The 15,831-nt window shown below is 45.8% G+C and overlaps 1 protein-coding gene across 2 annotated transcripts in view; it reads right to left on the reverse strand.

Annotated features, from left to right (window-relative positions):
* The window catches only part of LOC109891457 (inositol hexakisphosphate kinase 1), an 88,642-nt gene that overhangs the window by 12,384 nt on the left and 60,427 nt on the right, over positions 1-15,831 (reverse strand). For both annotated transcript variants that reach the window (XM_031825768.1, XM_031825769.1), the window contains exon 4: positions 14,413-14,594. In XM_031825768.1, coding sequence (XP_031681628.1) covers positions 14,413-14,594 — 182 coding nt within the window. The remainder of the gene's footprint in view (positions 1-14,412; positions 14,595-15,831) is intronic.

A 15,831-nucleotide genomic window follows, 5' to 3' on the forward strand; every position in this document is an offset into this window, starting at 1 on the left:
AAATCAGTGGCAACCTCAGTCCAGAGGACAATTCCTCTTCAAGGTCAAGACCTTGGATTATTGAGGGGAGGTGTCAGGGGAGGTGTCAGGTTTAAGAGAAAGTCAAAGTCTCACTTAATTTGATTCAATAGCACTCTTGTAACAGTTTAGTTGGTATAAGACTGTATAGTTTAGTTGGTATAAGGACAGTATAGTTTGGTTGGTATAAGACAGTATAGTTTGGTTGGTATAAGACAGTATAGTTAGTTGGTATAAGACAGTATAGTTTGGTTGGTATAAGACAGTATAGTTTAGTTGGTATAAGACAGTATAGTTTAGTTGGTATAAGACAGTATAGTTTAGTTGGTATGAGACAGTATAGTTTGGTTGGTATAAGACAATATAGTTTAGTTGGTATAAGACAGTATAGTTTAGTTGGTATAAGACAGTATAGTTTAGTTGGTATAAGACAGTATAGTTTGGTTGGTATAAGACAATATAGTTTAGTTGGTATAAGACAGTATAGTTTAGTTGGTATAAGACAGTATAGTTTGGTTGGTATAAGACAGTATAGTTTAGTTGGTATAAGACAGTATAGTTTGGTTGGTATAAGACAGCCAACAGTCGTCCACTACACTATATCACAGCCAACAGTCTTCCACTACACTATATCACAGCCAACTACTACACTACATCACAGCCAACAGTCGTCCACTACACTATATCACAGCCAACAGTCGTCCACTACACTATATCACAGCCAACAGTCGTCCACTACACTATATCACAGCCAACAGTCGTCCACTACACTATATCACAGCCAACAGTCGTCCACTACACTATATCACAGCCAACAGTCGTCCACTACACTATATCACAGCCAACAGTCGTCCACTACACTATATCACAGCCAACAGTCGTCCACTACACTATATCACAGCCAAGTCGTCCACTACACTATATCACAGCCAACAGTCGTCCACTACACTATATCACAGCCAACAGTTGTCCACTACACTATATCACAGCCAACCACTACACTATATCACAGCCAACAGTCGTCCACTACACTATATCACAGCCAACAGTCGTCCACTACACTATATCACAGCCAACAGTCGTCCACTACACTATATCACAGCCAACAGTCGTCCACTACACTATATCACAGCCAACAGTCGTCCACTACACTATATCACAGCCAAGTCGTCCACTACACTATATCACAGCCAACAGTCGTCCACTACACTATATCACAGCCAACAGTTGTCCACTACACTATATCACAGCCAACCACTACACTACATCACAGCCAACAGTCGTCCACTACACTATATCACAGCCAACCACTACACTACATCACAGCCAACAGTCGTCCACTACACTATATCACAGCCAACAGTCTTCCACTACACTATATCACAGCCAACAGTCTTCCACTACACTATATCACAGCCAACAGTCTTCCACTACACTATATCACAGCCAACAGTTGTCCACTACACTATATCACAGCCAACCACTACACTACATCACAGCCAACAGTCGTCCACTACACTATATCACAGCCAACCACTACACTACATCACAGCCAACAGTCGTCCACTACACTATATCACAGCCAACAGTCTTCCACTACACTACATCACAGCCAACAGTCGTCCACTACACTACATCACAGCCAACAGTCGTCCACTACACTACATCACAGCCAACAGTCTTCCACTACACTACATCACAGCCAACAGTCGTCCACTACACTATATCACAGCCAACTACTACACTACATCACAGCCAACAGTCGTCCACTACACTATATCACAGCCAACAGTCGTCCACTACACTATATCACAGCCAACAGTCGTCCACTACACTATATCACAGCCAACAGTCGTCCACTACACTATATCACAGCCAACAGTCGTCCACTACACTATATCACAGCCAACAGTCGTCCACTACACTATATCACAGCCAACAGTCGTCCACTACACTATATCACAGCCAACAGTCGTCCACTACACTATATCACAGCCAACAGTCGTCCACTACACTATATCACAGCCAACAGTCGTCCACTACACTATATCACAGCCAACAGTCGTCCACTACACTATATCACAGCCAACAGTCGTCCACTACACTATATCACAGCCAACAGTCTTCCACTACACTATATCACAGCCAACAGTCTTCCACTACACTATATCACAGCCAAGTCTTCCACTACACTATATCAGAGCCAACAGTCGTCCACTACACTATATCACAGCCAACAGTTGTCCACTACACTATATCACAGCCAACCACTACACTACATCACAGCCAACAGTCGTCCACTACACTATATCACAGCCAACCACTACACTACATCACAGCCAACAGTCGTCCACTACACTATATCACAGCCAACCACTACACTACATCACAGCCAACAGTCGTCCACTACACTATATCACAGCCAACCACTACACTACATCACAGCCAACAGTCGTCCACTACACTATATCACAGCCAACAGTCTTCCACTACACTACATCACAGCCAACAGTCGTCCACTACACTACATCACAGCCAACAGTCGTCCACTACACTATATCACAGCCAACAGTCGTCCACTACACTATATCACAGCCAACAGTCGTCCACTACACTATATCACAGCCAACAGTCGTCCACTACACTATATCACAGCCAACAGTCTTCCACTACACTATATCACAGCCAACAGTCTTCCACTACACTATATCACAGCCAAGTCTTCCACTACACTATATCAGAGCCAACAGTCGTCCACTACACTATATCACAGCCAACAGTTGTCCACTACACTATATCACAGCCAACCACTACACTACATCACAGCCAACAGTCGTCCACTACACTATATCACAGCCAACCACTACACTACATCACAGCCAACAGTCGTCCACTACACTATATCACAGCCAACAGTCTTCCACTACACTATATCACAGCCAACAGTCTTCCACTACACTATATCACAGCCAACAGTTGTCCACTACACTATATCACAGCCAACAGTTGTCCACTACACTATATCACAGCCAACCACTACACTACATCACAGCCAACAGTCGTCCACTACACTATATCACAGCCAACCACTACACTACATCACAGCCAACAGTCGTCCACTACACTATATCACAGCCAACAGTCTTCCACTACACTACATCACAGCCAACAGTCGTCCACTACACTACATCACAGCCAACAGTCGTCCACTACACTATATCACAGCCAACTACTACACTACATCACAGCCAACAGTCGTCCACTACACTATATCACAGCCAAGTCGTCCACTACACTATATCACAGCCAACAGTCGTCCACTACACTATATCACAGCCAACAGTCGTCCACTACACTATATCACAGCCAACAGTCGTCCACTACACTATATCACAGCCAACAGTCGTCCACTACACTATATCACAGCCAACAGTCGTCCACTACACTATCACAGCCAACAGTCGTCCACTACACTATATCACAGCCACAATCGTCCACTACACTATATCACAGCCAACAGTCGTCCACTACACTATATCACAGCCAACAGTCTTCCACTACACTATATCACAGCCAACAGTCTTCCACTACACTATATCACAGCCAAGTCTTCCACTACACTATATCAGAGCCAACAGTCATCCACTACACTATATCACAGCCAACAGTTGTCCACTACACTATATCACAGCCAACCACTACACTACATCACAGCCAACAGTCGTCCACTACACTATATCACAGCCAACCACTACACTACATCACAGCCAACAGTCGTCCACTACACTATATCACAGCCAACCACTACACTACATCACAGCCAACAGTCGTCCACTACACTATATCACAGCCAACCACTACACTACATCACAGCCAACAGTCGTCCACTACACTATATCACAGCCAACAGTCTTCCACTACACTACATCACAGCCAACAGTCGTCCACTACACTACATCACAGCCAACAGTCGTCCACTACACTATATCACAGCCAACAGTCGTCCACTACACTATATCACAGCCAACAGTCGTCCACTACACTATATCACAGCCAACAGTCGTCCACTACACTATATCACAGCCAACAGTCTTCCACTACACTATATCACAGCCAACAGTCTTCCACTACACTATATCACAGCCAAGTCTTCCACTACACTATATCAGAGCCAACAGTCGTCCACTACACTATATCACAGCCAACAGTTGTCCACTACACTATATCACAGCCAACCACTACACTACATCACAGCCAACAGTCGTCCACTACACTATATCACAGCCAACCACTACACTACATCACAGCCAACAGTCGTCCACTACACTATATCACAGCCAACAGTCTTCCACTACACTATATCACAGCCAACAGTCTTCCACTACACTATATCACAGCCAACAGTTGTCCACTACACTATATCACAGCCAACAGTTGTCCACTACACTATATCACAGCCAACCACTACACTACATCACAGCCAACAGTCGTCCACTACACTATATCACAGCCAACCACTACACTACATCACAGCCAACAGTCGTCCACTACACTATATCACAGCCAACAGTCTTCCACTACACTACATCACAGCCAACAGTCGTCCACTACACTACATCACAGCCAACAGTCGTCCACTACACTATATCACAGCCAACAGTCGTCCACTACACTACATCACAGCCAACAGTCGTCCACTACACTACATCACAGCCAACAGTCGTCCACTACACTACATCACAGCCAACAGTCGTCCACTACACTATATCACAGCCAACAGTCGTCCACTACACTATATCACAGCCAACAGTCTTCCACTACACTATATCACAGCCAACAGTCTTCCACTACACTATATCACAGCCAACAGTCTTCCACTACACTATATCACAGCCAACAGTCTTCCACTACACTATATCACAGCCAACAGTCTTCCACTACACTATATCACAGCCAAGTCTTCCACTACACTATATCACAGCCAACAGTCTTCCACTACACTATATCACAGCCAACAGTTGTCCACTACACTATATCACAGCCAACCACTACACTACATCACAGCCAACAGTCGTCCACTACACTATATCACAGCCAACCACTACACTACATCACAGCCAACAGTCGTCCACTACACTACATCACAGCCAACAGTCGTCCACTACACTACATCACAGCCAACAGTCTTCCACTACACTACATCACAGCCAACAGTCGTCCACTACACTATATCACAGCCAACAGTCTTCCACTACACTATATCACAGCCAACAGTCGTCCACTAGACTATATCACAGCCAACAGTCGTCCACTACACTATATCACAGCCAACAGTCGTCCACTACACTATATCACAGCCAACAGTCGTCCACTACACTATATCACAGCCAACAGTCTTCCACTACACTATATCACAGCCAACAGTCTTCCACTACACTATATCACAGCCAAGTCTTCCACTACACTATATCAGAGCCAACAGTCGTCCACTACACTATATCACAGCCAACAGTTGTCCACTACACTATATCACAGCCAACCACTACACTACATCACAGCCAACAGTCGTCCACTACACTATATCACAGCCAACCACTACACTACATCACAGCCAACAGTCGTCCACTACACTATATCACAGCCAACAGTCTTCCACTACACTATATCACAGCCAACAGTCTTCCACTACACTATATCACAGCCAACAGTTGTCCACTACACTATATCACAGCGAACAGTTGTCCACTACACTATATCACAGCCAACCACTACACTACATCACAGCCAACAGTCGTCCACTACACTATATCACAGCCAACCACTACACTACATCACAGCCAACAGTCGTCCACTACACTATATCACAGCCAACAGTCTTCCACTACACTACATCACAGCCAACAGTCGTCCACTACACTACATCACAGCCAACAGTCGTCCACTACACTATATCACAGCCAACAGTCGTCCACTACACTACATCACAGCCAACAGTCGTCCACTACACTACATCACAGCCAACAGTCGTCCACTACACTACATCACAGCCAACAGTCGTCCACTACACTATATCACAGCCAACAGTCGTCCACTACACTATATCACAGCCAACAGTCGTCCACTACACTATATCACAGCCAACAGTCTTCCACTACACTATATCACAGCCAACAGTCTTCCACTACACTATATCACAGCCAACAGTCTTCCACTACACTATATCACAGCCAACAGTCTTCCACTACACTATATCACAGCCAACAGTCTTCCACTACACTATATCACAGCCAACAGTCTTCCACTACACTATATCACAGCCAAGTCTTCCACTACACTATATCACAGCCAACAGTCTTCCACTACACTATATCACAGCCAACAGTTGTCCACTACACTATATCACAGCCAACCACTACACTACATCACAGCCAACAGTCGTCCACTACACTATATCACAGCCAACCACTACACTACATCACAGCCAACAGTCGTCCACTACACTACATCACAGCCAACAGTCGTCCACTACACTACATCACAGCCAACAGTCTTCCACTACACTACATCACAGCCAACAGTCGTCCACTACACTATATCACAGCCAACAGTCTTCCACTACACTATATCACAGCCAACAGTCGTCCACTAGACTATATCACAGCCAACAGTCGTCCACTACACTATATCACAGCCAACAGTCGTCCACTACACTATATCACAGCCAACAGTCGTCCACTACACTATATCACAGCCAACAGTCGTCCACTACACTATATCACAGCCAACAGTCGTCCACTACACTATATCACAGCCAACAGTCGTCCACTACACTATATCACAGCCAACAGTCGTCCACTACACTATATCACAGCCAACAGTCGTCCACTACACTATATCACAGCCACCACTACACTATATCACAGCCACCACTACACTATATCACAGCCAACCACTACACTACATCACAGCCAACCACTACACTACATCACAGCCAACAGTCGTCCACTACACTATATCACAGCCAACAGTCGTCCACTACACTATATCACAGCCAACAGTCGTCCACTACACTATATCACAGCCAACAGTCGTCCACTACACTATATCACAGCCAACAGTCGTCCACTACACTATATCACAGCCAACAGTCGTCCACTACACTATATCACAGCCAACCACTACACTACATCACAGCCAACAGTCGTCCACTACACTATATCACAGCCAACCACTACACTACATCACAGCCAACAGTCGTACACTACACTATATCACAGCCAACAGTCTTCCACTACACTATATCACAGCCAACAGTCGTCCACTACACTATATCACAGCCAACAGTCGTCCAGTACACTATATCACAGCCAACAGTCGTCCAGTACACTATATCACAGCCAACAGTCGTCCACTACACTACATCACAGCCAACAGTCGTCCACTACACTATATCACAGCCAACAGTCGTCCACTACACTATATCACAGCCAACAGTCGTCCACTACACTATATCACAGCCAACAGTCGTCCACTACACTATATCACAGCCAACAGTCGTCCACTACACTATATCACAGCCAACAGTCTTCCACTACACTATATCACAGCCAACAGTCTTCCACTACACTATATCACAGCCAACAGTCTTCCACTACACTATATCACAGCCAACAGTCTTCCACTACACTATATCACAGCCAACAGTCTTCCACTACACTATATCACAGCCAACAGTCTTCCACTACACTATATCACAGCCAACCACTACACTACATCACAGCCAACAGTCGTCCACTACACTATATCACAGCCAACCACTACACTACATCACAGCCAACAGTCGTCCACTACACTACATCACAGCCAACAGTCGTCCACTACACTACATCACAGCCAACAGTCTTCCACTACACTACATCACAGCCAACAGTCGTCCACTACACTATATCACAGCCAACAGTCTTCCACTACACTATATCACAGCCAACAGTCGTCCACTACACTATATCACAGCCAACAGTCGTCCACTACACTATATCACAGCCAACAGTCGTCCACTACACTATATCACAGCCAACAGTCGTCCACTACACTATATCACAGCCAACAGTCGTCCACTACACTATATCACAGCCAACAGTCGTCCACTACACTATATCACAGCCAACAGTCGTCCACTACACTATATCACAGCCAACAGTCGTCCACTACACTATATCACAGCCAACAGTCGTCCACTACACTATATCACAGCCAACAGTCGTCCACTACACTATATCACAGCCAACAGTCGTCCACTACACTACATCACAGCCAACAGTCGTCCACTACACTACATCACAGCCAACAGTCGTCCACTACACTACATCACAGCCAACAGTCGTCCACTACACTACATCACAGCCAACAGTCGTCCACTACACTATATCACAGCCAACAGTCGTCCACTACACTATATCACAGCCAACAGTCTTCCACTACACTATATCACAGCCAACAGTCTTCCACTACACTATATCACAGCCAACAGTCTTCCACTACACTATATCACAGCCAACAGTCTTCCACTACACTATATCACAGCCAACAGTCTTCCACTACACTATATCACAGCCAAGTCTTCCACTACACTATATCACAGCCAACAGTCTTCCACTACACTATATCACAGCCAACAGTTGTCCACTACACTATATCACAGCCAACCACTACACTACATCACAGCCAACAGTCGTCCACTACACTATATCACAGCCAACCACTACACTACATCACAGCCAACAGTCGTCCACTACACTACATCACAGCCAACAGTCGTCCACTACACTACATCACAGCCAACAGTCTTCCACTACACTACATCACAGCCAACAGTCGTCCACTACACTATATCACAGCCAACAGTCTTCCACTACACTATATCACAGCCAACAGTCGTCCACTAGACTATATCACAGCCAACAGTCGTCCACTACACTATATCACAGCCAACAGTCGTCCACTACACTATATCACAGCCAACAGTCGTCCACTACACTATATCACAGCCAACAGTCTTCCACTACACTATATCACAGCCAACAGTCTTCCACTACACTATATCACAGCCAAGTCTTCCACTACACTATATCAGAGCCAACAGTCGTCCACTACACTATATCACAGCCAACAGTTGTCCACTACACTATATCACAGCCAACCACTACACTACATCACAGCCAACAGTCGTCCACTACACTATATCACAGCCAACCACTACACTACATCACAGCCAACAGTCGTCCACTACACTATATCACAGCCAACAGTCTTCCACTACACTATATCACAGCCAACAGTCTTCCACTACACTATATCACAGCCAACAGTTGTCCACTACACTATATCACAGCGAACAGTTGTCCACTACACTATATCACAGCCAACCACTACACTACATCACAGCCAACAGTCGTCCACTACACTATATCACAGCCAACCACTACACTACATCACAGCCAACAGTCGTCCACTACACTATATCACAGCCAACAGTCTTCCACTACACTACATCACAGCCAACAGTCGTCCACTACACTACATCACAGCCAACAGTCGTCCACTACACTATATCACAGCCAACAGTCGTCCACTACACTACATCACAGCCAACAGTCGTCCACTACACTACATCACAGCCAACAGTCGTCCACTACACTACATCACAGCCAACAGTCGTCCACTACACTATATCACAGCCAACAGTCGTCCACTACACTATATCACAGCCAACAGTCGTCCACTACACTATATCACAGCCAACAGTCTTCCACTACACTATATCACAGCCAACAGTCTTCCACTACACTATATCACAGCCAACAGTCTTCCACTACACTATATCACAGCCAACAGTCTTCCACTACACTATATCACAGCCAACAGTCTTCCACTACACTATATCACAGCCAACAGTCTTCCACTACACTATATCACAGCCAACAGTCTTCCACTACACTATATCACAGCCAAGTCTTCCACTACACTATATCACAGCCAACAGTCTTCCACTACACTATATCACAGCCAACAGTTGTCCACTACACTATATCACAGCCAACCACTACACTACATCACAGCCAACAGTCGTCCACTACACTATATCACAGCCAACCACTACACTACATCACAGCCAACAGTCGTCCACTACACTACATCACAGCCAACAGTCGTCCACTACACTACATCACAGCCAACAGTCTTCCACTACACTACATCACAGCCAACAGTCGTCCACTACACTATATCACAGCCAACAGTCTTCCACTACACTATATCACAGCCAACAGTCGTCCACTAGACTATATCACAGCCAACAGTCGTCCACTACACTATATCACAGCCAACAGTCGTCCACTACACTATATCACAGCCAACAGTCGTCCACTACACTATATCACAGCCAACAGTCGTCCACTACACTATATCACAGCCAACAGTCGTCCACTACACTATATCACAGCCAACAGTCGTCCACTACACTATATCACAGCCAACAGTCGTCCACTACACTATATCACAGCCAACAGTCGTCCACTACACTATATCACAGCCAACCACTACACTATATCACAGCCAACCACTACACTATATCACAGCCAACCACTACACTACATCACAGCCAACCACTACACTACATCACAGCCAACAGTCGTCCACTACACTATATCACAGCCAACAGTCGTCCACTACACTATATCACAGCCAACAGTCGTCCACTACACTATATCACAGCCAACAGTCGTCCACTACACTATATCACAGCCAACAGTCGTCCACTACACTATATCACAGCCAACAGTCGTCCACTACACTATATCACAGCCAACCACTACACTACATCACAGCCAACAGTCGTCCACTACACTATATCACAGCCAACCACTACACTACATCACAGCCAACAGTCGTACACTACACTATATCACAGCCAACAGTCTTCCACTACACTATATCACAGCCAACAGTCGTCCACTACACTATATCACAGCCAACAGTCGTCCAGTACACTATATCACAGCCAACAGTCGTCCAGTACACTATATCACAGCCAACAGTCGTCCACTACACTACATCACAGCCAACAGTCGTCCACTACACTATATCACAGCCAACAGTCGTCCACTACACTATATCACAGCCAACAGTCGTCCACTACACTATATCACAGCCAACAGTCGTCCACTACACTATATCACAGCCAACAGTCGTCCACTACACTATATCACAGCCAACAGTCTTCCACTACACTATATCACAGCCAACAGTCTTCCACTACACTATATCACAGCCAACAGTCTTCCACTACACTATATCACAGCCAACAGTCTTCCACTACACTATATCACAGCCAACAGTCTTCCACTACACTATATCACAGCCAACAGTCTTCCACTACACTATATCACAGCCAACCACTACACTACATCACAGCCAACAGTCGTCCACTACACTATATCACAGCCAACCACTACACTACATCACAGCCAACAGTCGTCCACTACACTACATCACAGCCAACAGTCGTCCACTACACTACATCACAGCCAACAGTCTTCCACTACACTACATCACAGCCAACAGTCGTCCACTACACTATATCACAGCCAACAGTCTTCCATTACACTATATCACAGCCAACAGTCGTCCACTACACTATATCACAGCCAACAGTCGTCCACTACACTATATCACAGCCAACAGTCGTCCACTACACTATATCACAGCCAACAGTCGTCCACTACACTATATCACAGCCAACAGTCGTCCACTACACTATATCACAGCCAACAGTCGTCCACTACACTATATCACAGCCAACAGTCGTCCACTACACTATATCACAGCCAACAGTCGTCCACTACACTATATCACAGCCAACAGTCGTCCACTACACTATATCACAGCCAACAGTCGTCCACTACACTATATCACAGCCAACAGTCATCCACTACACTATATCACAGCCAACAGTCTTCCACTACACTATATCACAGCCAACAGTCGTCCACTACACTATGTCACAGCCAACAGTCGTCCACTACACTATGTCACAGCCAACAGTCGTCATCTGGATCATTCTATAGGTCTAAATTAAACTTCATTGGTGATTGGGCCAGAGGACTACATCTGGATCATTCTATAGGTCGAAATTAAACTTCATTGGTGATTGGGCCAGAGGACTACAGCTGGATCGACAAAACAGATGGCCTGGTAAGACGTGGACATTGAACTCGACTTTCAACCACGTTTGAGGACTGAATAAAATATATAAAAACAATTCAGACAGTGAATCTCTTTAGGTTTTCTTAACGTTTGAACCCAAATGAAACCGTTTAACGTGCAGGAGTCAAGTCTCAGTAAAATATAATTGTACGTAATCTTTTTCCTCTCAGTGTGCAAAAAAAAACAACTAAACGGAGCAAGAAGAATGTGTGAGCACAGTGGAAAGTCCAATCTGCCCCCCCCCCCGCCGTCTCTAGTTTCTGCTGCCGCTGAACATGTGAGAGAGAGACGCAGGACAGTGTTCTCCTTTAATATGGGGGCTCACGTCAGCTAAGACAAAAAGGACCGACAGTCAGGTACACAGTGAACTTGAACTAAGCGCCTTAAACAATGAACCGCTCGTTCACTCGCAGGCCATCCTAGATACAGGACAACTTCCAAAAATGGCACCCTATTCCCCTACATAGTGCACTACTTTTGACCAGGGCCCATAGAGCTCTGGTCAAAAGTAGTGCACTATGTAGGGAAATAGGGTGCATTTTGAGACAAACACACAGAGACTAAAGTTGAGGAATTCCCCAGATTGTTAAGTACAACATGATATTATCTTCTGATAATATTTGGTTCCTGTGGTGAGGTGGTCAGTGTTTTATATGGTCAGTGAAGAACCTGACACTACTTCTGACAGTTGGGAAAGAAGGGTGCGGCTCTCGAGGAGTGCCCTTGGTGTGATTTCTACATTTCGGGAAGCACCTCAAACTCCAGGCTTGTGTCCCAAATGGAGCCCTATTGACTATATAGAGACCAGCGTTCCATTTGGGACAGAGGTTGGTCTGAGCCCCGTCTTTTCCCACGGCCTACTTTGACAGGTTAGATCACCAGAGAACTCCCAGGGTCCGTTAAGGACAGGAGGGTTGTAACACTACTCCTGACCAACGCCTTGTTCAGGTAATGGAGTCAGATAGATTGTGTTTGTTCAACATGACCAGGTCATTGGTCAACTCCCCTGTCAGCGCTTTCCCTCTGTTTATCCTTCTATGTGTCTGTCCTTTTCTTTCCCCCTCATCCTGTCTGGTTAAGGTAAGTGTCCTCATCCTGTCTGGTTAAGGTAAGTATCCTCATCCTGTCTGGTTACGGTAAGTATCCTCATCCTGTCTGGTTAAGGTAAGTATCCTCATCCTGTCTGGTTAAGGTAAGTGTCCTCATCCTGTCTGGTTAAGGTAAGTATCCTGATCTATTCCCCTCATCCTGTCTGGTTAAGGTAAGTATCCTGATCTATTCTCCTCATCCTGTCTGGTTAAGGTAAGTATCCTCATCCTGTCTGGTTAAGGTAAGTATCCTGATCTTTTCCCCTCATCCTGTCTGGTTAAGGTAAGTATCTTGATCCTTTCCCCTCATCCTGTCTGGTTACGGTAAGTATCCTGATCTATTCCCCCTCATCCTGTCTGGTTAAGGTAAGCGTGAATATAGAACTAAATTAACTAATCAATGAGGGAAATGATCAGTCTCAGTTCCAGGTACCTAATCAAGGAAAGTTGAACTTAACCCAGTTAGCACTTACCCTCTGTGTATCTACCATCTAACCCCGTCTATCTATCTGGTTAGGCAACAACATGGAAACAGGAGACTGATGGATCCTCATTGATTGGTTGAGTCAGTCCCAGACACCTCAACATGAGGACCGTAACGATCAATAAGGAAAACATCACCTCATTATCAGGAGCATTGAGCCATTGTGCATCCTGTCCCTGAATAAGTAGAAACATCTTCCTGGCACGTGATTCTGCTGAGCTTCCAAACGGCTGTCTGATTTGTGTTACTATACTAACTAAAGAACCCAGCAGATATAACATTGATATTGAGCCATCTATTGATAGATCAATAAATGGCTAAATAGGTTTTGATGCCGAGTGGCGTAGCGGTCTAAGGCACTGCATCTCAGTGCAAGAGGCACCACTAACAGTCCCTGGTTCGAATCCAGGCTGTATCACAACCGGCCGTGATTGGGAGTCCCGTAGGGCGGCGCACAATTGGCCCAGTATCGTCCGGTTTTGGCCGGGGGGGTAGGCCGTCCATTGTAAAATAAGAATGTGTTCTTAACTGACTTGTCTAGTTAAATAAAAGGGATACTGTAGAGCTTCCTGTCCTTGGACTCTGATCTCATGCGGCTGAGCTGCTGCCTGTGACAGCGGAGGCTCCAGGGGTTGTGGCTGATCTTCTCTGAGCCCAGGCCGCTGTTGTTATCCAGCATCTGGAAGGGAATATCACTGTAGATCTGGAGCTCTAGACGAGGACTCTTCAGCTCCTGGAGACTGGAGGGAGAGGACACAGGGACAACAGGGTTAACAGCGGAGAGACTGCTGGTTAACTAAAGCATGTCAGGTCAACTAACAGGTCAACTAACAGGTCAACTACAGCACCACAACATGTCAGTGTGGATCTGGAGCCGCAGGTCAACTAACAGGTCAACTAACAGGTCAACTACAGCACCACAACATGTCAAGTGTGGATCTGGAGCTCCAGGGGCCTCATGTAGAAACTATACGCATCTACAAAAATAGACCCCCAAAAGATGCGTGTGCCAGTTTTCACTCAAAAGTTGTCATTTCTAAAAACTGAATAGATGTGAGAATGTGCTTGACTTCCTGGTAACTTTAAACCATGCGTACGCTCGGTTTCTAGTGGTTGAAACATTCCATTGCAAACAGGCAGATTAGTATTTTGTGCAGACGGGGGATATATGATGGCATGCCTATTCATAACAACAACAAAAACAGGTAAATATAATAACAAGATGTAATCATTTGCTAAAAAAATAAATAAAAAGAGTTAGAAATATGAATCTATTTCCTATTTAATTTCCATGATCATTTTCAGAATAAATTGCTAACTTTTTCCTGACTCGTGGATCATGCTGGTGAAGTAGGCTACAGGCAGACCTACAACATCCACATTTCATTGGACCCATTTTAAAGTAGTAAATAGATCCCATATAGATCCCGTAAACTCAACGTGTAAATGTCAGACCCATGTTTCATGAGCTGAAATAATAGATCCCGGGAATGTTCAACACTCAAAAAGAAAAGCACATTTTCTCAAATGTTCAGTACGAATGTGTTTAATGGCCTGTCCTACACGGCGTCTCAGCAGGCCTGTCCTACACGGCGTCTCAGCAGGCCTACAGCAGGCCTGTCCTACCCGGCGTCTCCGCAGGCCTGTCCTACACGGCGTCTCAGCAGGCCTACAGCAGGCCTGTCCTACACGGCGTCTCCGCAGGCCTGTCCTACACGGCGTCTCAGCAGGCCTGTCCTACACGGCGTCTCCGCAGGCCTGTCCTACACGGCGTCTCCGCAGGCCTGTCCTACACGGCGTCTCCGCAGGCCTGTCCTACACGGCGTCTCCGCAGGCCTGTCCTACACGGCGTCTCCGCAGGCCTGTCCTACACGGCGTCTCCGTAGGCCTGTCCTACACGGCGTCTCCGCAGGCCTGTCCTACACGGCGTCTCCGCAGGCCTGTCCTACACGGCGTCTCCGCAGGCCTGTCCTACAC

Source organism: Oncorhynchus kisutch, linkage group LG5 (genome assembly GCF_002021735.2).
Source record: "Oncorhynchus kisutch isolate 150728-3 linkage group LG5, Okis_V2, whole genome shotgun sequence".
Classification (NCBI taxonomy): Eukaryota; Metazoa; Chordata; class Actinopteri; order Salmoniformes; family Salmonidae; genus Oncorhynchus; species Oncorhynchus kisutch.